Source organism: Pleurodeles waltl, chromosome 10 (assembly GCF_031143425.1).
Source record: "Pleurodeles waltl isolate 20211129_DDA chromosome 10, aPleWal1.hap1.20221129, whole genome shotgun sequence".
In the NCBI taxonomy this organism is placed as follows: Eukaryota; Metazoa; Chordata; class Amphibia; order Caudata; family Salamandridae; genus Pleurodeles; species Pleurodeles waltl.
Window position 1 is genome coordinate 916,241,334 of NC_090449.1, and position 23,048 is coordinate 916,264,381.

General features: G+C 44.3%; 1 protein-coding gene across 1 annotated transcript in view; it reads right to left on the reverse strand.

Annotated features, from left to right (window-relative positions):
- LOC138262461 (ATP-dependent translocase ABCB1-like) overlaps positions 1–23,048 on the reverse strand; it is a 691,566-nt gene that overhangs the window by 192,381 nt on the left and 476,137 nt on the right. Inside the window, exon 19 of the mRNA XM_069212356.1 lies at positions 6,468–6,608. Within this exon, the coding sequence (XP_069068457.1) occupies positions 6,468–6,608 (141 nt within the window). The remainder of the gene's footprint in view (positions 1–6,467; positions 6,609–23,048) is intronic.

Consider the following 23,048-nt stretch of genomic DNA (forward strand, 5'->3'; position numbering starts at 1 on the left):
ACGCAGCTGGTGCAGTCCTTCAGAGTGCAGTGTCGAGGTGCAGGTTAGGGGTACAGCAGGACAGGCTTTCTTCTTCTGATGTTCTTCCTTGTAAGGAACTGAGGTGTGGGGGCAGCTCTGCCATATTTATCCTTGTCCTGGGTGAAAAACAGGGGGTCCTGGTTCTCCAACCAGATGCTGGGTCCTTCCCCCTGTGATGACCACTTCCTTGAAGTGTGGCAAAAATAAATCCCAGGTAGTAACATTCTTCAAAAATCCATCATGGCTGAAACTGATTTTTGGAGGTTACATCTGTCTGAGACCACCCACGTGTGTGGCTAGAAATCCTAAACACACCCCTCTCCTGCCCTCTCTTAATCTAATCAATAGGGCACATAATTGTCTGGGGTTGCAGGATGTGAGGGTTTTGCTGGGTTGCTTCAAATTTCCTTCTCTGCATTTAAAGACCAGTTTGGCAGCCCTCCCCCTTCCTGCTTCACCATCTGCTGAGTGGAGATCTCCTCCAACAAGCACATCTCTTTGTGTGGAGCCAGGCCACTTCACACCTCATCAATGCTGCCTGGCCAGACTGCCAGAGGCTGGCCAATAAAAGAAGGACGCTACAGAGCTGAAGCTGGTAACTTTCTAAGTAGAATGTAAATCTTTTTACCTGAACAAGTTATATTAAATCCAACAATTGTAAGTTGTGGGATTTATTATAACAATTATTTGATACCAAACTTGAGGTATGTGACACTTAAGGGGACTTTGTTAATTAAAATAAAGTCTCCCCGTTTTAGCCTATGGAGGCCATTCACTACAGTGAGGGAAAAACAAATTTGGCTTTTTACCTCACTAGAGTTTATAAAACAATGTTTATAAGGTCCCTGCTTATAGTTGCGTGGCACCCAACCCTAGGGGCATATAGGGCGCACCTTAGGGGTGACTTATATGTAAAAATAAGGTAGTTTAAAACTTTGGAAGTACTTTTAATTCCAAAGTTGAATTTGCATATACCTTTAGTTTACAAGCAGCCAGCAAGGCAAGCCTGCCTTTACAATGACACTGGACACCTCAGCAGTGCACCTAGGGGTGCACTACAAATGCTGGGGTCCCTAAACCCACATGCCCTAGCATATACAAGGGACTTATAGGTAGGTTGACACTGCCAATTTTAATTAGCCTAATTTGCATATCCACTTTACACAGAGCATTGGACCTGGTAAGCAGTACTCAGCCAAGAGTCAGTAACCAGCAGTGTCGGTCCAAAATGTTTGGGGGTGACCAGGGAAAAAAGAATGACTTTCCCACAGTGGCAAACAGATCTAACCAAGGCTTCTCCCAATCTTGAAAGAGACCTTGCACTACCCCCATTTGAAGATGCCATTCAGGATTGGCTAGGCACTGACAGCTGGGTTGTTTTTTTTAAAGATACCGCAGTACTCCAGAATAATTCATAATCAACAAGTCATCCAGATGAGTTTGGTTGTAGTAGGTTCCATTTATTTATAGATATGGACATTAATGTAGCAAGATGAGTATTGTTCCACAATCATAGCCAACTGGTGACTTTTTCAAGGGTGTAAAATACACAGAAATATGTTCGCCAAACCTAATATGCAAATGTTGAGGATGGTAGCTTAGAGAGTCTTTTGTGGGGATATTTTAGCGCTTTGCAACGGCACATTCAATCTACTTCTGGGCCTGAGGCCTGTGCCATTGCACATAATTGCATTTCATTGTATTTCTTTTATTATTTTAGTAGAAGCTCAATTTTAGAGGTGGTGTTTTATTATTTTTATTATCTGCCCTTCCACGCACAATTTATTATTAGTTCTTTTGCACGATCATCTTATGCTCAGCCCCAGGATGAATGAAGGTGTAGATTATATTTTACTGAGTATTGTCAGTTCAAAGAGTACAATATCTACCCTGCACAGAAAATACATTTTATCACGTCAGGGCAGTTCTCAGAACAACAATACATTTCATGATAAAACAACAGACTGCCAATAACCGGGTTAGAGGAGACATTCCAGCCAGCCAGTCATCCTATGCTGGACCATGTTGTTGCATTACTGCTAGACTCCGCCTCGTAGGTCCAAACACCTGGGAGGACTGCCAGCAGACCAACATGTAGCCCACTGCTCATTATCCAGGTATGGGGGTGGGTCTGCCCTGCAGAAACCTAGAACGTGCAGAGTAGGGCTAACACTGATATTAATCTATTATAGATTTTTAGTAGTGTAGTAAGGGATTTAGGATTCACTAGTGTGACTTAATTTTTGGACTTATCTGTTCCACATTTTTGGTCACAATGATAATAATGTGTTGTCGTCATAATCGCAATTCATTTCTCATTACTTAGCATGCAGTTACTTCAATAAAATATATTGACTCAAATTATGTTTCTTTTTGTCTTCTACATGTATTAAACTTATGTAACTGAGAGAAACGGGCAAGGTCTTTTCCACCACTGCTTCCCTGAGAGGTTACAGAGTGTCATGTGTCTGGCTGCCACAAATCCCCTTTACTTTTAGGTTTTGGTGAGATGCTGATAGCTAGCCAAAAGGGTTAGGCTGACAGTTACCAGACGGTGTGGGATAAGTCTCAATCCTCCACATGCGGTGGTGCTGCCACATGAATGCAGCAGTCTTGTCCACATGATGAGAGTCCTACGACACCTCTATCGTGATACTGTGTGGGAGGAATATCCAAAGGCCAACTTCAACTAGTCATGTGAGCCAGGAAACACATTGCTGAGACCAAATGGTTAGAACAAGAGAATGCCAACTTCCTAAAAGAGGCATATTTAAATTGTGACTTAAATCCATCTTTACCGTTAAAGAGAGTTATAATCTACAATTCCTCAGACACCAAGTGTGCCATTCCTACCAGCTCCCAAACAAACGTTATGACATGTTAACTGGACTAAGGAAACCCTATGTTATTCTAAAAGGGAGGTAGGTCTTGCAATAGTGAAAAAACAATTTGGGAGGTTTGTTTTACTCCTAGGGCATGTTAAACATAAATGTAATTATCTAACCTTTTAAATACAATGTGTGTGCCCTACCTTATGGGCAGCTTAGGCCCTACCTTATAGTGATATATGTATTAAAAAGGAGAGTTTAGGGCTTAAAAGAGGTTTATTTTGCTAAGTCAAAATGGTAGTTTAAAACTGCACACAAAGGCTGCAATGTCAAGCATGATGCATGTTTAAAAAGGCTACGTAAATGGGTGGCTCCATATGTGCTGCAGGCCCACTAGTAGCATTTCATTTACAGGCCTTGTGTACAAGTAGTACTACTATACTATGTATGTGCAGGTAAGTTAAATGTGCCAATTGGGTATAAACCAATTTTATTATGTTTACATTCAAGCACTTTAGCACTGATCTGTGTTGATAAAGTGCAGAGAGTCCTAAAGCCAACAAAGACAAATCCTGAAGAACAGTAGGGGTGAAGGCAAAATGGGGGACTACCACTACCACCAAAGGGTGTCAGGTCTAACAGTTTACAAGCTTATGTAAAACCAGCCAAAGGGCCCCTTGAGGAGGGTATACTCGTCCAGTAATATGGACTCTTACCCTGAATGTTCTATTTCTTAAGAGGGGGTGTTTCTAGTTTGTTTCTGCATTTACATCAAAGGCTATGGACTCTACAAAGATCCCATCAGTTCTGCAGATAATTGCCCCCTTTGCCTTCCTTCTCTTTTGTTGTAGTCAAGTGGCTACGTAGAAGATAACGATAGTGAAGGGCTGAGCACGATGGTCATTTGTCTGTTATGTTTTTGGTGTTCGGAGAAAATGCATTCAGCTTAGTAAAAGTATGAAAGGCTTGTTAGTTTCTCGAAAATAATGTGCTTTGAAATAATATTAGTCGATTCAACATAAAATGCTTCCTTCAAGTAGTTAAGAGTAAGGGAAATTCCTAAATGATCAAATACATTTCACCCAGGAACACTGGAAATAGCTGAAAATCGTCAAGATGAATTGCACCTCGTTATAGAGGACCTAGAGACTGAACTTGAAGTAGGAATGATGCATAGGGGAAAATATGGAGTAAAGATATCCCTTGAGAAGGGTCAATGAATCAATTGGCAAAAATAAATTTGAATCATTGTAATGTAAACCCTGTAGCCCAGGCTGAGACTGGAGTGAAAAACTATCATGGAACCATAGTCTAACCTTGAACAAGATGGGCCATCTTTGATTAGGATATCATAGAAACACATTTGGTACACTGTCTTCACCTTTGTTTGACAGAGTAATTCATTGGAAAACAGCCATAACTTAAGGAAAAGCCAAGTATTTTGTCACTATGGTATACAGGAACTTGACCATGTACATTTTATTTGTCCAGCATTGCACTTTATGAGATGTCAATTCTTGTAGTCACTTTTTATCAGAACTAATGCATGACCTTTCGAAAAAGCTCTGCAACTTTTATCAGTTCCGGAAAATTAAATGAAATGTTTCAAAATGTTTTAATTTGTTACTTTTTTTATATTTGTACTGAAGTAGAATTATTGTTTAAAACATGACAATCTCTTGGATGATCAACATTAATTAAATGTAAGTTACTGTGCTACTTTTAGGTAAGATGCAACATAATATGATTATACTCAAAGTTACAATATGGTAAATGAACACATAGCCTAATTATTCTGCAGTCAAGGGGACCAATGCTGTGTTATTTCATTCTTTAAGGTGTGTATTCACCATAGAGAGAAACTGAGTTATCGGTAGGAGGTAATCAGACAAAAGAGGCTAGTCTTTGTCCATTTGTTAGGAGGATGGACAAATTGTTTAGCCTCACTACCAGTGCATGATACTGTGAAGGCTAGGACAGAGGGTAGCCACACCAGTGGGCCAGTGCTAAACTATAGAAAGGATTAAACCCTGCAAAAAGGCAAATATTGCCATCAAGGGAAGGTACACAGACTCCCTCTCAAATTTGAAGGGAATGCACATTAAATGAAAATTACAGATAATGAGTCCTGTACAGCACCTTCTTTTTTCTCGTTACCTTTAGAGTATTCTAAGTCAAGACAGTAACACAAAGAGGAATGGCAGGTCAGAGTTTAGTATAACTCTATATCTAATACTCGAAATCCTTGATGGGAATGTTGCTCCTTACAAACGAGGATAAAGCGGCATAAACGTGTGATCTTGTGCCTAAGACACATGAAGAAGGTGGATAGGGAACTAATTTTATCCAGGTACAAAATACTCTATTTAAGAAAGGAAGCATTTCACCAGTTATCTCTCAAGCAAAGTTCGTTCTAAAAACTGGCAAAAGATCACTGTAGTAGACCTTTCAAAGAATGTTCCTTCTACAAAGGTGATACTTCGCGAAAAAAAGACAATTATTCAACGGCGTGGCTAGGGAATGCTAGAGAAACCTATCAAGAAGAAGAGAGAATAAGAGCGATCTGAGAGAAAGGCACCACAGTGTTACTGGAATGGTATCGTCAACCAGAAAAAAATATTTTTCATTGAGAAAGCTTCACGGACCTGCAATATCCGTCTAAAACACAAAGCTGAATATGTGATGGTTGCAAGACCTCCACGTAAATCATCTTCAGAGGCATTCCCAGAGATTTTTCAAAGCCTAACACATTTTTGCGGTTTTAGAAGCAAATATGGTCCTGTTTTACAAACCATAACCCTTTTTGATAGCTTGAATTGACTAAACGATTGCCTTTACAAAGAGTGAGTTGTTTTCTGACATGTATGATTATATTGGTGTACCTGAGAAGCTTGAAACAAATATTGTTTTTTAATTTTATTGTTTGGTGCTTTAAGACGGTTATTGAAAAATATATCTAAATAACATGGGGTTGAGAAGCGGCATTCAGAGTTTTTAAAAAACATTTGTGTTCTTGTGTTAGAAAAGGGGCGCTCACTAAAAAGGTCAGGTAGCTAATGCTTCATTCATTTTCCATCCAGTTTGCACGCTGCCTTCTCTTCTTTTGCCTTTTAATTTTCTACATCTCGCCTTATTTGAGACATATTTCAGATATCTCCTGTGGTAATTTCCTGTCTTCTCACTAGTTGATTTGCTTTTTTAGCACTAAATCTATTTCCATATCTGGTCCAGGTCTTCTTATTCTATCTTTCATCTGCATCTCTCATTAAAGCATATATTTTATGTATATGAACGATTGATATCAATGATTATTGTTTTTTTTGCTGACGCAAGTTCTAAAAAAGGACGCAATTCAATTAAACCCATTTCACTAGTGTTTGCAAGGTCAGAAGATTCGTAGAATTTAATAACAAATAGAAACATTTTAAACTGTTAACTTCTCATTTTAGCGGTTTCATGATACTATGAGGTATTCTTTGTCAGGTGTTTTTGTTTTGACATAAGGGTCTAAGTGCAAAGGCATTATCTTAGCACACTGCCACCGACCTCTTAAAGAAACATGTAAGCAAACCAGACTATATTTAGGCATATTTTAAGAATCCACAATAAAATACTTACATAAACATGTTTTCGAAATTTGTGTAGCAGTGCACAATTAACCAGGCTGAAAATCTGAAAATAGCGGAATAAAGAAAGTACTGAATGGACTGGGACACTCCATAAACAAATCCATGCAGGGGGGCACCCTTCAATGCAATCCTGTACAACACCAAAAGGGGAAAAAATACATATATATGAAACCAAGCAACATGATTAACAACGCACATTAGAAAGAGTATCATTAAGAAAACAAAAACAATTGTGTTTGGGTTTTTGGTTATTGTTGCAGCTCAGAAACCACAACATTGCAAGACTAGTGAACTGACCACGCTTTCTTACATGTGAATCATGATTTAATGTATTCTAGTCCATACTGCACACTCACTTATTTTTTTCCTCATTCGTTCAGTATGAAGAACCTAGTGTCAATCCTTAGAATGTCTTTATCCCTTAAATTAGGTCTATATGTGCAAAAGTGGTGACATCATAACATTTGCATAAAATACTTCTAGCAAGGGATAGTTGGTTAAAAGTCAGCCAACATAATACATATGATTACACTAGCCCGAGGATAACACTAACAAGTGCAGGATGGAAAACATGGACTGTCTCGTGTGATAAGAGGGCTCTAACTCCTAGGATCTTAAGATTTTGTTTTCTGTTCTTTTAATAGTGAGTGTAGGAATTTCGCTTTTACAAAGGGGTCGCCACAGATTTTTATCCTTTTTCTGGGCCTTATTTTTTGTTGGATTCAGAACTCTCCCCAAGAATAAACTGCCTGTGCTTCCTCTTCACACATTGTTCCAGTGGCTTATTCCTGATTGGCACATTTGATGTGCTCTTAAGTCCTTACATATGGTGTAGAAAGTGCACCTAGCACCTGAAAGTCAACCAAATGTGCACCACATCACCTATTGTTCCATCCACTTAAGAGGCAGTGAAAACATGGCTACAGCTTTACCCTGTATAGACTGACTTATTCAGTGCTAAAACTGCAGTTTGACTTGTCAAAATACACTTTTCGACTTGTAAAAACCTTTCTTTTAAATTTTAGTAGATGACCCCTCTGCAAGTATTATAGACTACAAGGCATGGTGCATGGTATTTAAAGTTGGGACATGGGGAAAATTAATGTTACTATGACCCTACAGTGACAAGGTCCTAAGAGTTATTTTACTGTAGCAGGCCTATATAGAATATCGGAGTTAAGATTAAAATACTACTACTGTGTCTCAGAAAAGAACTAGCTTAAAAAATTAACTAAACCACTATTTTTAATCATTATTTAAAGTCCAATTCAATGGCATGCTTGTATTTTAATAACTATGCTATGTTATGCAGATTTGGAGGGCACACTATCACCATGGGGGGTAGCCTGGTGCTGAGCAGGTGTTAGTCTAGCCAGACCTAAGGCCTAGTGAGAATACTCAAAAAGACAAATCGTATATCTCCTTGCAGAATTCAGAAGTGAGGAGGAGGCTCCTAGGTGCAGCAGTAGGTTGTTCTACATTTTTTGAGCAATGTAGTAGAAGATTCAGCCAATGGATCTGGTTTCCTTTTGCATGAGAATTGTACAAGTAGGAGTCCGGACGAGCGGAGGTGTCTGGACGGTTTGTGAAAGCAGATGCAACTGTTATGATATGCTGAACCAGTGTTATGTAGTGCCTTGAAAGTGGGGGTGAGGAGTTTCAACTGTACTCATTTGTGAATGGGAAGCCAGTGAAGCTCCTTCAGTGTGGTGTGATGTGAGAGCACCATAGGAGGTTGAGAGAGATTCAGACCAGTGAGTTCTGAATGGTCTGCAGCCTTCTGATGAGTTTAAACTGATCCATTGTTGAGCCATTTGAAGGTCTTCCTCGAATTTTCAAGGTTTGGAAGCATGAGGCAGTGACGCCATTCACTTAGGCAGTTATGTTGAATTTGCTACCAATGATGATCCTGATGTTCTTGGCATGGGTGGTGGCAAGGGGATGTCAGTTCAAAATCAGTTGGCCACCACGTGGTGTCCCACAGTGACATGCTCTTCCCAAAGATCACCATTTTAGTCTTCTTGGTATTCATTTTTAGACAGCTGGTCTTAATCCAGTGGGCAGTTTCAGTCATGCAGGCATTTAACTTCATCTGAGTACCGGGCATCTTGTCTATGAGTGAGAGAATGAATTGTGTAGTAGAGTAAAATATGGAATACCACTGAGGCTGGTTTCCTGCCAATACCATCTTTAAAAGAAGCCATGTAAGTAGACTTCATTCCACATCATCTGTCTCAATAGGACTTAACATGACTGGTTCACCTCTAAAACCATCTTTAAAGGAAGGAGCTAGGCAAGTGGACTTCTATACCCACAATCCCTCTCCACAGAAAAATGACATGACTTCCTGCATTTTCTCTACTTCAATCAACTACTCACCATCTCCTACCACCCATACATACCAGCAAAGGCTAAACAAAGTAAAGAGAATTGCCTGTTTGGGCCTGTTAGGGCCAGGATGAGTCTTGGGTCCTGTTCTACTGAAACCTAAAAGGTGAGATAAATCATGTGCATCATGCAGGCCCCCATACTGCCAGTTCACATAAGGGCCGTACAAATCCTCACATAGCAACCTTTCAACACAGAGACCCAACCTCATACACATCCCAATTATGACTATACACCCTCAAACTACGGAAAACATATTCTAACACAAGCTCATCAAGACTCGCTCTGCAGTACTCCACGCACAAGACATGCCAAACCTCATTACCTATTACAAGCTTGACACCCTCTTCACCAAATAAGCATAGTTAATGAAAAGCTCCTCGCACATCTTAGGCTATCTTTTTCCTATAGGCTACTACATACTGCCTGAGGACCATGCATGTAAGAAAGAAAAAGGCCTAACTGTCATTCATAAGTCCAGTACAAGATGAACCCTACAGCTCCTTGGTGCTCTAAATTCCTTTCTGACAATAAATGCATCTCTTACAAACAGGAAAACAAATAGAAGAAAAAAAAGAACTCCTGATGACTTTATGAAGTTGAAGTCCATCTAGACGACAGTCAGCCCATCACATCAGCCAACGCAAAGTACTATACAACTATCAGCAATAAAACCACTAACAAACTCAGAACAGTCATCAGTGCAACCAATCACTACATCAACCCTGTGCCTGATCCTACTATGCTACACTCCACATATGTGCAATGCCATCATTGGCATAGTTAGTGAAAAAAACAAAATATACAACAGCACATTGCCTGTTTCATAGCCCTCCACTCTAGGCAAGCAAGTGATACTCAACCACATATAGCTCATAACAGGCAATTTCCCACTCTCTTCAACACGGACTGCCACCTTCCATCTTATCTACAGGCCTCTGAGGCAGAATAAGACTGCTTTGATGAATCCTTGGACCTCCTTACCACCTCATCTATCTGACATGCCCACGCCACTCTCTTGAGTGACTTTAACCTCCTAATAAAGCTAATTAAAAAATTTGAGACACTATCCTAAGCCTTATCAACAAGGTCAATATGGCATGGCACGTCACCCAATAAACCTGCAAAGGCCACATCCTCAACCTCATCTAATAATCATTTGCAAACTACTCATACCAGTGGGCTGTATTGAGCCCCTCACATCCTTATCTCCCTGCTCAGAGTCCTACCAACAAACCAAGGCTAACCCAAAAGAGAGGTCCAAAACTACAGATCCTTGAAGACTTCTCCAATCACAACCTAAAGCCTGGACTAATTTTTTGCCTTCCCAACTCCACGTTCCCCACTCCCACCTTCAAAATGACATTAATAATATTTGGGAAAAACTATTCACGCTCCAAATTAAAACTCAAGTACAAGATGAACCCTACAGCTTCTTGGTGCCTTAAATTGCTTTAAATTCCTTTCTGACAATAAATACACCACTCACAAACAGGAAAAAAATAAAAGAAAAAATAGAACTCCTGATGACTTTCTGATGCTTACATCCATCTACACAACAGTCAGCCCATAACATCAGCCAAAACAAAGTACTATACCACTATCATCAATAAAACCACCAACAGATTCAGAAAAGTCATCGGTACAACCAATCACTACATCAACCTTATGCCTGACCCTCCTAAGCCACACTACACAGATGTGCAATGCCATAATTGGCATAGTAAGTGAAAAAAAACGAACATACAACAGCACTTTGCCTGTTTCTAATCTTACATCCTTCTCTTCTCAGAGAATCTCACACAGCCATCCTTAACAGCCCTATCTCTCTCCCCAATTCACCTATACATCTAACTCCCTCAAAGCTACTTTCTAATGAGATTATGTCTTACCTTTCTCTTTCCTCACAGCTCTTTCCAGTGAAGCTCTCTCACCCCTACTTACCATTGTCAATGCTTACCCCAGTTCACAGAATATAAGACAGGCAAGATCCCTGCACTCATGAACCTAATCTGGACCCTGATAACCACCTGTCACTTACCTATCCTTCATTGGCAGGATCATCAAAAAAGCAGTCTACTCTAAAGGCTAGGGTCATATTAGTACTAACGCTCACCTGTACAACTAATCAGGCTTCAGATAATGCTGTAGCACAGAGGCCACAATCTTATGCATTATCAATGATTTTCACCTGTCCACAGAAGAAGATGACCCCTGCCTCTTGATATTGCTGTACCTTATACCTGCTCTCATCACAGTTGGCCATCTCACCCTAATTCACACCCTGGAGTCTCAAAAGGGATTTACTTGCAATGTACGTTATTTTTTCTCCACCTACCTTTTCATCTGGCACCAGTTCAATGACATGGCACCTCAAAGTCCTAAAAGATCTATATCACTTGTGTAGACCCTAGGGTTCCATACTGTCCACTGTCATCTTCCGCCTCAACATGAAACTCCTTGAGTCACCTCTGCTCCAGATATCCAATGCCTCAAACACTGAGTGCACCTCATTCTGACCTGGATGTCCAGTGTCTACCAGAAACGCCCCACCACCAACACAGAATTAATTTTATTTTCCCAGAACAACAAGGAAGAAATACTGAAAACCTGACTCAATTACACAAATCTTTATGGTTTTGAATCCCACCTTTCACAGAATGGCACGTCACTTGGATTGGCCCTGGGAATCAACCTCCCCCTCGAAAAGCACATCAACAAAATAACAAAAATAGTCAGGTACCAGCTCTCTCTTCTAATGAAAGTGAAACTGTTTCTTCCAGAAAGAGACTTCAGAACTACTGTTCAAACCTGTGCACTCTTGCATTACAACAGTGACCACTACCTGCTCCATGACATCCTGGATTCCATATTTGTATCCTACATGTTGTAGCATGTTTCATCCTGGCCCTTAAGAAAGTATGATCATATGACCACCATTCTGATGGAACTCCATTAGCTTGCATTTAAACCTTTTAAACAAGCTGCATCATTTACAAATCCTCGTGGCTGGCATCTCAAATTATGCTATAGACAATCCTCCCATCTCTGGTGGCTCTCAGTGCACTGGTATCCAGCATACCATCCAGTTGGGGAGTAGAGGCCTTACTTAGGGTTTGATGGATTGAGTAGTGTCAGTCAGGATGGCTGAAGACATTATCACCATCATCCCAACAGTACCCAATCCACCAATCTTAGAAGAAATAAACATCAATCCAGCAGTCATCTCTCTATAAAGAAAGGAACCACTGTCTTTGCGCTTTCCTTTAAGTGTCCTAAAAATTGGCAGGTTTTTCGGAAACAAACTTCCAAAGTGCAAATTTCTTTCTGAAAAATAAACTAATGAGCACCCCAATCTGAGGGTTTTCTCCCACAGTGAGGGGTTCATTATTGTTTTTTCCCAGGGAACCCTGACTCCCAAACTCTAAATCAGCCCCTAAAAAGTGTAGAACAAAGTAAGACAAAAGGCCTTTTCCATCTATTCACTCAGGATCTGTACCAGCATCCCAGTATCTGTCAAAACCTTCTAAGTGTTGCTCCAATTTAGGAAAGAGTTGAAGACACACCTCTGGAAAGACAAGTATATCACAATGCAGTAACAATGTACATCTGCTTCTATAAACCAACTACCTTTCCTATCTCTCATTGACAGTATGCTTGTCTTTTGCCCTGTACACCATTTCACCTCCTTTTGGAAGTTTCACATTCTACAAATACTAACCAATTGCATAGATCAAACATGGCAACATACATACATTTAAACCATCCAAGCATAGTTAGCAGTAATAGAGCACAAGGTTTTCTGGAACTTTAACATAGAAAGCCACAAAGCTAGCAGAAGAAGCACCGCCATATTTGCTACAGGCATTCTTAGGATGTTTTTCATGTCTGTCATTTGCCGTAACTAATATGGCTCCTTAAGCAGGAAAAATGATCCATGACTTCCAAGCTCATGATAAGCGCCCTTCACGTAGGGACCATTACATTTGTGAAGTTTTGAATTACAAAGAAAAATGCAGGCTTAACAAACAAGACTGGCCAGCATTACAGCTTTGACAAAGTGATAGAAGTAGTTTCCCTATACAATCCCTAAGAATACATCATGAACTCTATGTATGGTGTGTGGTTCTTCACTAGTCAGTGTAAGGCAAAGGACTCTTCTGCTTTGGAAGATTGGATGTGTGTGATTCTCAAGGTAATCTTGATAATCTAATAGCCACATAGGTGCTACGACTTTGCCCCTTTCCGGAGCTGAGCCCATTGTTTGATGCTTCAGGAAATATGGATTCACTTTTCATAATATTTTCCACAAAACACATGCAGGACAAATATGCAACCTTATTTTCCCACATTCTAAATTCTTTCAGGGTATATGGATTCTAGAGGTAGTCAGAGTATGTAGACTCTCCTAGTGGGAAACCAAGAAAGTAGGCAAAAACAATCTTTGTAAAAATGGGAACATTTGCTGTGAAGTAGGTATGCAGATTTTTTCTTGGAATAACAAGAAAAACTTTGCTCTGCTGCCATAATACTCTCCTTGGCTTTCAGGAACAGGCAGATTAAAAAAAAATATTGTTACCACTGTTTTTGCAGTTTTATAAGTAGTAGTCATTTTATACTGTTTTGTGGTTTTGTATTTTGTGGTGGGAAAAGGTGTGACAACCATAGGTGAACTCACAAAACTATGCATTTCTGAAAAGAAAACAAATCTCTAAGTTAAGCAAGGAGATCACTGTGTTTTTCAAAAAGCAAATAATTTTTGAAATCAAAAACTATTGAAAGAAAATGGGAAAAAGTACATAAGGTGAAAATATTTTTATATTATTTTTTTTTCCCTGACGGCAGAGCTACAAAAGTAATGTGCGGTTAGGTGTGTCAGGGTTAATGGTCTCAGGGATATATGCTGTTTGTTATTTGTTAGAAAACATGCAATGCCCGGAGCCATCAATTGAGCTGCATCTTACAATGATGACCATGTATCAATTAATCTACTAAATCTACTCAATGAAACATGTTTATGAAGGAAAACTATGCCTCTTTTAAATATGCCCTATGTATGGGGCTGAGCAACAATGGTTCTTTTAACGTACCTGAATTTTGGATTACCTGCAATGTTATGTGATTCAGAAGGTATTTTGCAAGATGTTTTCCTTCTTGTATATTGGCTAACATTTGGTAGGCAAAAAAGAGATAAATTGATTTAATAATAGCAAACATTTGACAATGCTGTGTTCCCACCTTCTTCCCATTAAGACAATACCCCAGTTGTGTGGTGGGCTAACCACCTGCAACAGGAATGGCTGCAATTTACCAAATGGAAACATCAAGACTTTTCTTTTGACATTTATTCATTCTCACTATGTGGTTAGCTACAGTATTTGGGTCTAGACTGAGCTGGCACCCAGGGAAGACTATCAAAGCCAGACCTTTCTGAAAACAAGACTCCAAGGGTGTCCAGTGTGGTATAGTTTGTGTGGATCAGACTACTGTTGCATACCCAGAATACCCTAAAATTATAAACTTGGATATAGTACTATTTTTCTCACATTATGGTATCTCTGATAATAGATAAATTTCCTACCAGCCAGTGTTCTCCTGATAAAATATGGTACTAATGTTGTGTGGGGCTATTGCCTAATAAAGGAAATGGTAAAAGCTAGGACTGTGTGAAGTCAATATGGTTTTAACGAGGTCTAGTTGCAGAGTTAGTCCATACCTATGATTATTCTGATGTCCATACACACATAGAAAGCATGTTTCAATTAAAAGAAGGTTTGAAATGATGGTGGTAAAACTTTGGACACTGACTGGAGGTTCTCAAATTTTCTGTCACATAAATATTGGGGACAATAGTCTTTTTTGACTTAAACTTTTTGACCTGCAAGACATTATGGCCCTCATTACAACTTTGCCGGTAAATCCCGATTTCCGCCGTGCTGAAGATTGCCAACATACCATTGCGGCGGCGGAATTCTGCTACAGGTATTACGACCCACATCTCGGAATCCGCCACAATACAGACACCCACACAAGTCTGCCACACCAAAGGTCAGTGATAAACTGGCGATACCAAAACCTACACTGTCACGCCAACAAGAATACGCCCACACTATCACGACCAACGCATCAATGTGGCGGTCTTTCAACCGCGGTAATCCATTGGCGGTACACTCTGCACCGCTCAAAATATACACACACTTACAAAACACAACCACATTGGACAATTCAAAATACACACACCTGACACACATACACACACCACACCCACAACACTATAAATCACGCACCCACATTACCCACAAGCCCCCACACACCAACACATCCCCCCACACATCACAACAGACAGCACCTCACACATCACCCACAACAGATCATGGCACCTCAAAGACACCCCAGGTTTTCTGAGGAGGAGCTCAGGGTCATGGTGGAGGAAATCATCCAGGTAGAGTCACAGCTTTCCTGATCACAGGTGCAGCAGACCTCCGTTGCTAGGAAGATGGAGCTATGGCAGAGAACTGTTGACAGGGCCAACACAGTGGGACAGCACCCCAGAACACGGGATGATATCAGAAAGAGGTGGAATGACCTACAGGGGAAGGTACGTTCCGTGGTTTCAAGACACCAGATTGCTGTACAGAGGAATGGCGGTGGACCCCCACCTCCTCCCCCACAACTAACAACATGGGAGGAGCAAGTCTTGGCAATCATGCATCATGAAGGCCTCGCAGGAGTAGCAGGAGGAATGGACTCTGGTAAGTCATATCTTTACTACCATATCACCCACCCTACCTGCATGCCAACACATACCCCCACCCTTACCCTCACTCCTATCACTCCATCATCTCACATATGTCCCACTATCACAACCCACACATCTCAGTACCAAGGGCCTGCATGCAATCATATAGAAAACATTCTGTGGAGCACTCAAAATATGTACATAATGACCTGTCACCAATAATGGATTAAGGCATACTCCATAATTAAATCTAACTATCACAATTCCAAAAAATAATGGGTGCAATGACTCATATGTGGCAAACATATATACATAATATTTAATGAACAAACGAATACATATAGTAGACTGAAAAAGACCCAAAATGAAAAACTCTAAACTGACAATCAACACAAAAACACCTATACATGGCCTATATCACAAAGCATGTCCAGTACAGATTCCCACACAGACCCCAAACCAACTACCACAAAAGGGCAAACACAATGATGCAAGCACAGGAGTAGAGGGTACCTCACCCAATGCACAAGATGGCACACACAGATACTAACACTATGCATTTACACCCCAACAGGACCCATACCCAATGTCACCAGACAGGAGGTGCCAGACATATCCAGTCCCCCAACAGAAGAGGCCCACAGTCACGACAGCAGCTCTGCATGCCTGGATCAAGATGACCAGCCCAGCCCATCAGGGACCTCTGGACAGTCGGTTCCCCTGCCACTGTCACTAGCCACCACAGAGCTTCACCCCTCAGGAAACACCAGCACAGCACCCACCCAGCGGGCCCATCCCTCTATCCCCAGGACACGTCAATCAGCAGTGTGTCCACCACTACAGGGAACCCACGCAAACCAGCCAACCCAAGAAAATCAGGGACCTGGGGTCAGTGGCAGTGGGCACACGGTTCAGGGGACAGAGGCACAGGATAACAGGGAAGCTGGGAGGACTGCTGTGTGATGGGGGAGGACAGGCCCAGGGAACCAACACTGCACGAGGCACTCTCCAACATCATGGGAGATTACCACCATTTCCAGGAGACCATGAGCACGGTACTGGTCAAGTTTAAGGAGACCCAGCGGCTGCAGGAGGAACACTACCTTGGGATCAGGGAGGACTTGAAGTGCGTCAACACCACCCTGGTCACCATTGCAGGGGTGCTGGCAGACCTTGTCAATACCATGAGGGACACAGTGGGATACAAACGGGCCCCTGACACTAGCCTGAACGATGAACAGCCCTCCATCTCCGCCGGCGCTAGTGGATAGGAGGCACAGCCACAGGACCAACAGGCCACCAGCATCCCACCCCTGCAGAAGAAGAACCACCCGTCAAACGGTCCCTGAGATCCAGGAACAAGACAGAAAACATTGCCAAGACCCTCGCCAGGAAATAAGAGCCTCCTGAATGTCACCCTTCTGTCCCACTTTGTCACCCTGTCCTCCTTAAACTGCCATTACTCCCCTTCCTATGCTCCATTGGACAATGCACCTGTGAGACCAAGAGACTGGACTCTGCCATGGAAGTTCCTCCACCATAACCCTAGCCCATTGCACCCCCCCCCACTTATTAGCACAGAAATAAACACACTTGAATCAATAAAAAATCTGGAATCAGTCTGTGCTTTCACAAATGTGTAATTGCAAAATCTCTGAAATATAGCAATGTCAATGTACTTGTTCACATACCAATGTTACACAGCTGCAGGCCAGCAGTAAACATAGCAGAGGGCACAAATGGGGACCCAGATGTGTAAAATGGAAAGCCAAAGTGACAAGTCAGGGTCCATACACATAGTTAAAAATGCAGACTATGCTAGGTCCTACAATAGTATGAGATGTGGGAAGCAGTTCCATCCTCTTACCTGTGTCTCACTGTAAGTATTGCATGATGATGTTGTTTCAGTTGTCTACGTCTTCTTCTTCTGCCTCCTCTTCTTCACTGTCCACAGGCTTCACAGATGCCACAAGACCACCATCAGGCCCATCCTCCTGCAGAAAAGGCACCTAGCATCGCAAAGCCAGGTTGTGCAACATACAGCATGCCACGATGATCTGGCACACCTTCTTCGGTGAGTAGTATAGGGATCCACCTGTCAGATGGAGGCACCTGAATCTGGCCTTCAGGAGGCCTAAGGTGCGCTCTATTATCTTCCTAGTTCACCCATGTGCCTCATTATAGCCTTCCTCTGCCCTTGTCCTGGGATTACTCACTGGGGTCAGTAGCCATGACAGGTTGGGGTAACCAGAGTCACCTGCAAATATCAAGGGACAACTGTTAGACATCCTCCAAACATTAGGGAATCTCCCAACCCAGACAGCAAATGAAACTGTGTGGGGACTTTAGGCTCACCTATTAGCCACACACAGGGCCTCTGGAGCTGGCCCATCACATAAGGGGATGCTGCTATTCCTTAAAATGTAAGAGTCATGCACTGAGCCAGGATACTTGGCATTCACATGGGAGATGTACTGGTCTGCCAAACACACGATCTGCACATTCATAGAATGGTAGCTTTTCACCTGTTCATTCCTGCGGGGGGACAAATGCCACATGTGTCCCATCAATGGCACCAAAGATGTTGGGGATAAGTCCTAGGGCATAAAAGTCACCTTTCACTGTGGGCAAATCCTCTGCCTGAGGGAAAACGATGTAGCTGTGCATGTGTTTCAGCAGAGCAGATAACACTCTGGACAACACGTTAGAGAACATTGGCTGGGACATCCCTGATGCCATGGCCACTGTTGTTTGAAAAGACCTACTGGCCAGAAAATGGATTACAGACAGGACCGGCACTAGAGGGGGGATTCCTGTGGCATGGCGGATAGCTGACATCAGGTCAGGCTCCAACTGGGCACACAGTTCCTGGATTGTTGCACAATCAAGTCTGTAAGTGATAATGATGTGTCTGTCTTCCATTGTCGACAGGTCCACCAGGGGTCTGTACACCAGAGGATGCCGCCATCTCATCACCTGCCCCAGCGGACGTGCCCTATGGAGGAGAACGGTGAGCAGAGGGTCATACAACACTTAGGTTTCATCAGGCTTTTTAGCACAAACGTTAAATTGTCTTTATGTACCATTGTCTGTCCGTATTCTTGGCCTAAATATGTGTGATGCAGTTATTTGGCCTGCCATGTGGCCCTCTGAAATGGCGGCTGCCTGACCTGTAAGGTGGGAGAAGGGGAAATGAGGTAACTGCGCTGGCGTTGTACACCATCGCAGTAGGCGGTTGAAGACCTCAGCGCAATTCAGCATTGGTTATCATTGGCTCCTGTGGGTTCCAGGAGCCAATGATGATGTACGCCGGCAGTGACGGTACGCACCGCCGCTGACGTGACCGCCATTTTCTATCAGTGCCCTCACTTGATACCTGACCTTCTACAGGATACAGGATAGGACCTACACTGCAAGTGCTGCTGTGACCTGAGTCTGGAAGCGACAATGGCTACAGTGTCTGGGGAAAGGGCCCCTGCCTTCACTGCAGAGGAGTTGGAGAAACTGGTGGATGGGGTCCTTTCCCAGTACACGCAACTGTACGGTCCTCCAGACAAACAGGTGAGTCAATTATGTGCATGGTGGATGGCACACGATTGTATGGAGTGTTGTGGGTAGAAGAGAGAGGGGGACAGGCCAGCATGTGAGAATGGTGTGTATGTATGTCTGGTCCAGGGTGGGAGGTTTGTGGGCAATGTGTGAGAAGAACTGTACGGGAAAGTAACATCCATTATAACTTCACTTTGCCTCTAGGACAGAGCCCACCAGAAGAATGGTATTTGTCGTGCCATCGCCAAGGGAGTGCGGACCCTGGGGGTCTTCCATAGACAGAGCACCCACTGCCATAAAAGATGGGAGGACCTGTGCAGCTGGAGCAAGAAGACGTCAGAGGCCCAGCTGGGGATGGCCTCCCAACGTGGAAGGGGTGCTCATTGCACCATGACCCCCCTGATGTACCGGATCCTGGCGGTGGCATATCCTGAGTTGGATGGGCGCTTGAGGGCATCACAGCAGCCTCAAGGGGTGAGTACACTCTCATTCAGATGACTCTGCACGCTTGACGAGGTGTCTGGGTGGAGGAGGTGGAATGTGGGTTTTACTAGGCCAGGGCAGATGCGCAAAGGTAGATCCATTGATTTGCAGGCTCATTCCCACTCCAACCCCAAAGGTGGTATTTGCCTCCTACACCTAGTCAGGCTCCCATGGGTTCTTGCTGTGCATAAAATGGGTCTAGACAGAGTCCCCCTTGGGCATGTGCTTTTCCTTTGCCCTGTCATTGCATGGTTTAGTGCATAGGGCTTCTCCCTGTGTGTTGTGTCTGCTAACGGTAGTGGTGTTGCATGCATTGACCATGTGTCCCCTCTATCCTCCACTCCCCCTTTTGTTTTGTCACCCTGTCCTTGTGTGCATTAGCATCATCTGGCAGAGGAGCAGTGGCACCGGAGCAGGAGGGAGCTGCAATCCACATGGCCCTGGAGGGTTCAGTAACCGAGTCAGAAGGCACCAGTGGGACGGAGGGTGAGGGGAGCTCCACAACAGGGACAGGAGCAAACACCAGCGACAGCGAATCCTCCTCTGATGGGAGCTCCCTTGCGGTGGCGGGCACCTCTGTGCCTACCGCATCAACAGGTACAGCAGTTACCACCTCCATCTGCACTGCCCTCCCATCAACCCCTCATCGAGTTTCCTGTGCCCGCTCACCCAGGAGGGTGGGCATCTCCTTCACCCCAGGCACCTCAGGCCCTGTCCCAGTCAGCCCTGCTGCCCTCAGTGAGGAGGCTATTGACCTCCTGAGATCCCTCACTGTTGGTCAATCTACCATTTTGAATGCCATCCAGGGTGTTGAGAGGCATTTGCAGCAAACAAATGCATCCCTGGAGGGCATTCATTTTGGCCAGGCGGTTCAACAGAGAGCATTTCAGGCTCTGGCCTCAGCACTGATGGCAGCCATTGTCACTGTGTCCAGCCTCCCCCCTCCAACTTCCTCCACCCAGACCCAATCCCCTGTACCTCAGCCTATCCCAGGCACACCATCTGATCAGCATGCACACTCATCAACACACAAGATTGGACATGGCAAACATAAGCACCACCCACCCCACTGGTACTCATACAAGCACCATGCCCATGCAGACACACCAACATCCACTGCCTCCACTGTGTCCCCCTCCTCCACATCCTCCTCCTCCCTCCGAGTCTCGTCTCCACTCACACCTGCATGCCCTACATCCTCAGCCACTACCTTCATCACCAGCACGCCCATCACCACACACCGCTCATGTGCAATCACCACCTCCACTACCATTCACACATCCCCTGTGTCCTCTCCCAGTGTGTCTGTGAGCCCTGATCCCAGACTACACAAACACAGGCACACACCCACCCAACAGCCATCCACCTCACAACAGCCTCTGGCCCATGCACCTTCACCCAAATTCAGCAAACGTACACATCCTACAACCACTACCTCTTCATCCACTCCCAAACCCTCTCCATCTTCCTGTTCCAGTGTGTCTAAGAAACTCTTCCTCGCAAACTTTGACCTCTTTCCTACACCTCCACCCCCGTCCTTCCCCTAGGGCCAGGCTGTCCAGGTCCCAGCCCAGGACCTCAGCCACCAAATCCTCCAGCACAGTAGTCCCAGCACGTCCGGTCTCATCGTGGGCACCACCCATTAGGGCTGCCAGTGTGCCAGCTAGCGAGGCCAAGGAGCAGGCCATTTTGCCACCTGCCAAGGTGAAGAAGGTGCCCACATGCCGGAGGGATAGGCCGCACCTACTAGCAAGCAAGGGCTCTTCCAAGCCAAAAAGGGGACAGTGGCAAGGCACCAGCAGAGACATCAAAGGTGGGGAAGGGACACAAGCTGAAGAGCAGGTCAGGAAGGTCACGGTGGCTCCAGATGAGGGACCACAGTCATCCCGTCTGTCAACTACAACATCAACCTGTACGGCGGTGGACACCGCCACCTGCACCGCCACCAGCACCGCCACCTGAACCGCCACCAACACCGCCACCTGCACGTCTGCTGCCTCAGCAACAGTCCCCAGCATCATCCCCAGTGGGCAGCTGTCCGAGGCTGCAGGAGACGTCCTGCTGTGTCCCTCAACAGGTGCTGACACATGCACCACTGCCAGCACCTCAGCCACAGACACCGCCGCAAGCACCACCACCAGCCCCACGACGTGCTCATACAGTGCGACCACAGCTGACATGGCAATCATCCCCAGTGGGCAGCCGTCCGAGGCTGCAAGAGACGTCCTGGACCCTGCCCAGCGTACATGAGGCCTGACTCCTAGCACTGTTTGTACCTGCAGGTGGCAGGTGAAGTCGCAGCAGGGTGAAGTGTGTCCCTGCCTCCATGGAGTATCATGCTCCCAGGCAATCTTGTGGCACACACACCCAGGTGAGAGAATGGGACCTGCCACACTGCATGTGAAGCACTCTTGACACCAAGCCCCCTCAAGAACCAGTGGAAATTCACATCCACTACCTCAGTCCTTGGCAGGATGAAGCACTCTGGGCACCAAGCCCCCTCCATAACCATTGGAGATAAACATCCACTACCTCAGTCCTTGGCAGGATGAAACACTCTGGGCACAAAGCCCCCTCCAGAACAAGTGGAGACTGTTATCCACTTGAGAGACTGTGGCTTTGCACTCCCCATGATAAAGCAGTGGGCAAACCACCCACTGGAGAGACTTGAGAGACTGTGGCTTTGCACTCCCCAGGATAATGCAGTGGGCAAACCACCCACTGGAGAGACTTGAGAGACTGTGGCTTTGCACTCCCCAGGACCAATCAGGTGGCATGGAGCCCCCTCGTGGAGCTGTGGCGTCATCCGTACATCCGGCTGAGGTGCCCCCCTCCCCTGAGGTGCCTGTTTATTTTCAATCTGATGCCCCTGCAGTGTTCTCTCTGTTTCAAGTCAGGTGTCTTGTGTGGGCTTCGCCCATGCATTTTGGGACACTGATCCATGGACAATGATTTAATTTATATCCGGACTTGTGCAGTTGGTGTACATATTTGTATATACTCATTTTTGAATTTGGCCTATCTAATATTCAATAGATTACAATTGTTACAATCATTTCTTTTTGTCTTTGCGTTCTTCCAGGGGGTGATGGGGTGTATATGTAATGTTGCTGCATGTATTTGTGTGTATGGTGTTGTGGGTGAGGTTGGGGGATGGGGTGTTGCATGTGTGTGTCACTCTCTTTTCCCTCCCCCCTCACCTGTGTGCTAGGTGCAGTACTCCCCGTTGTCATCGCCGGCGCCTTTCCTGCTCCTGATACAAGAGGAGGTAGACCAGCATGGGCATGACCTGTAGTTCGGGCTCCATGGCGTCCTGGTTGTTTCTTGAGTGTGGAAAGGTCAGTGATTTCCGTTCTAAGTCCTGTTTCCGCCATGCTTTTGATAGTGCTGGTACCGCCCCGGAAAAGGTGG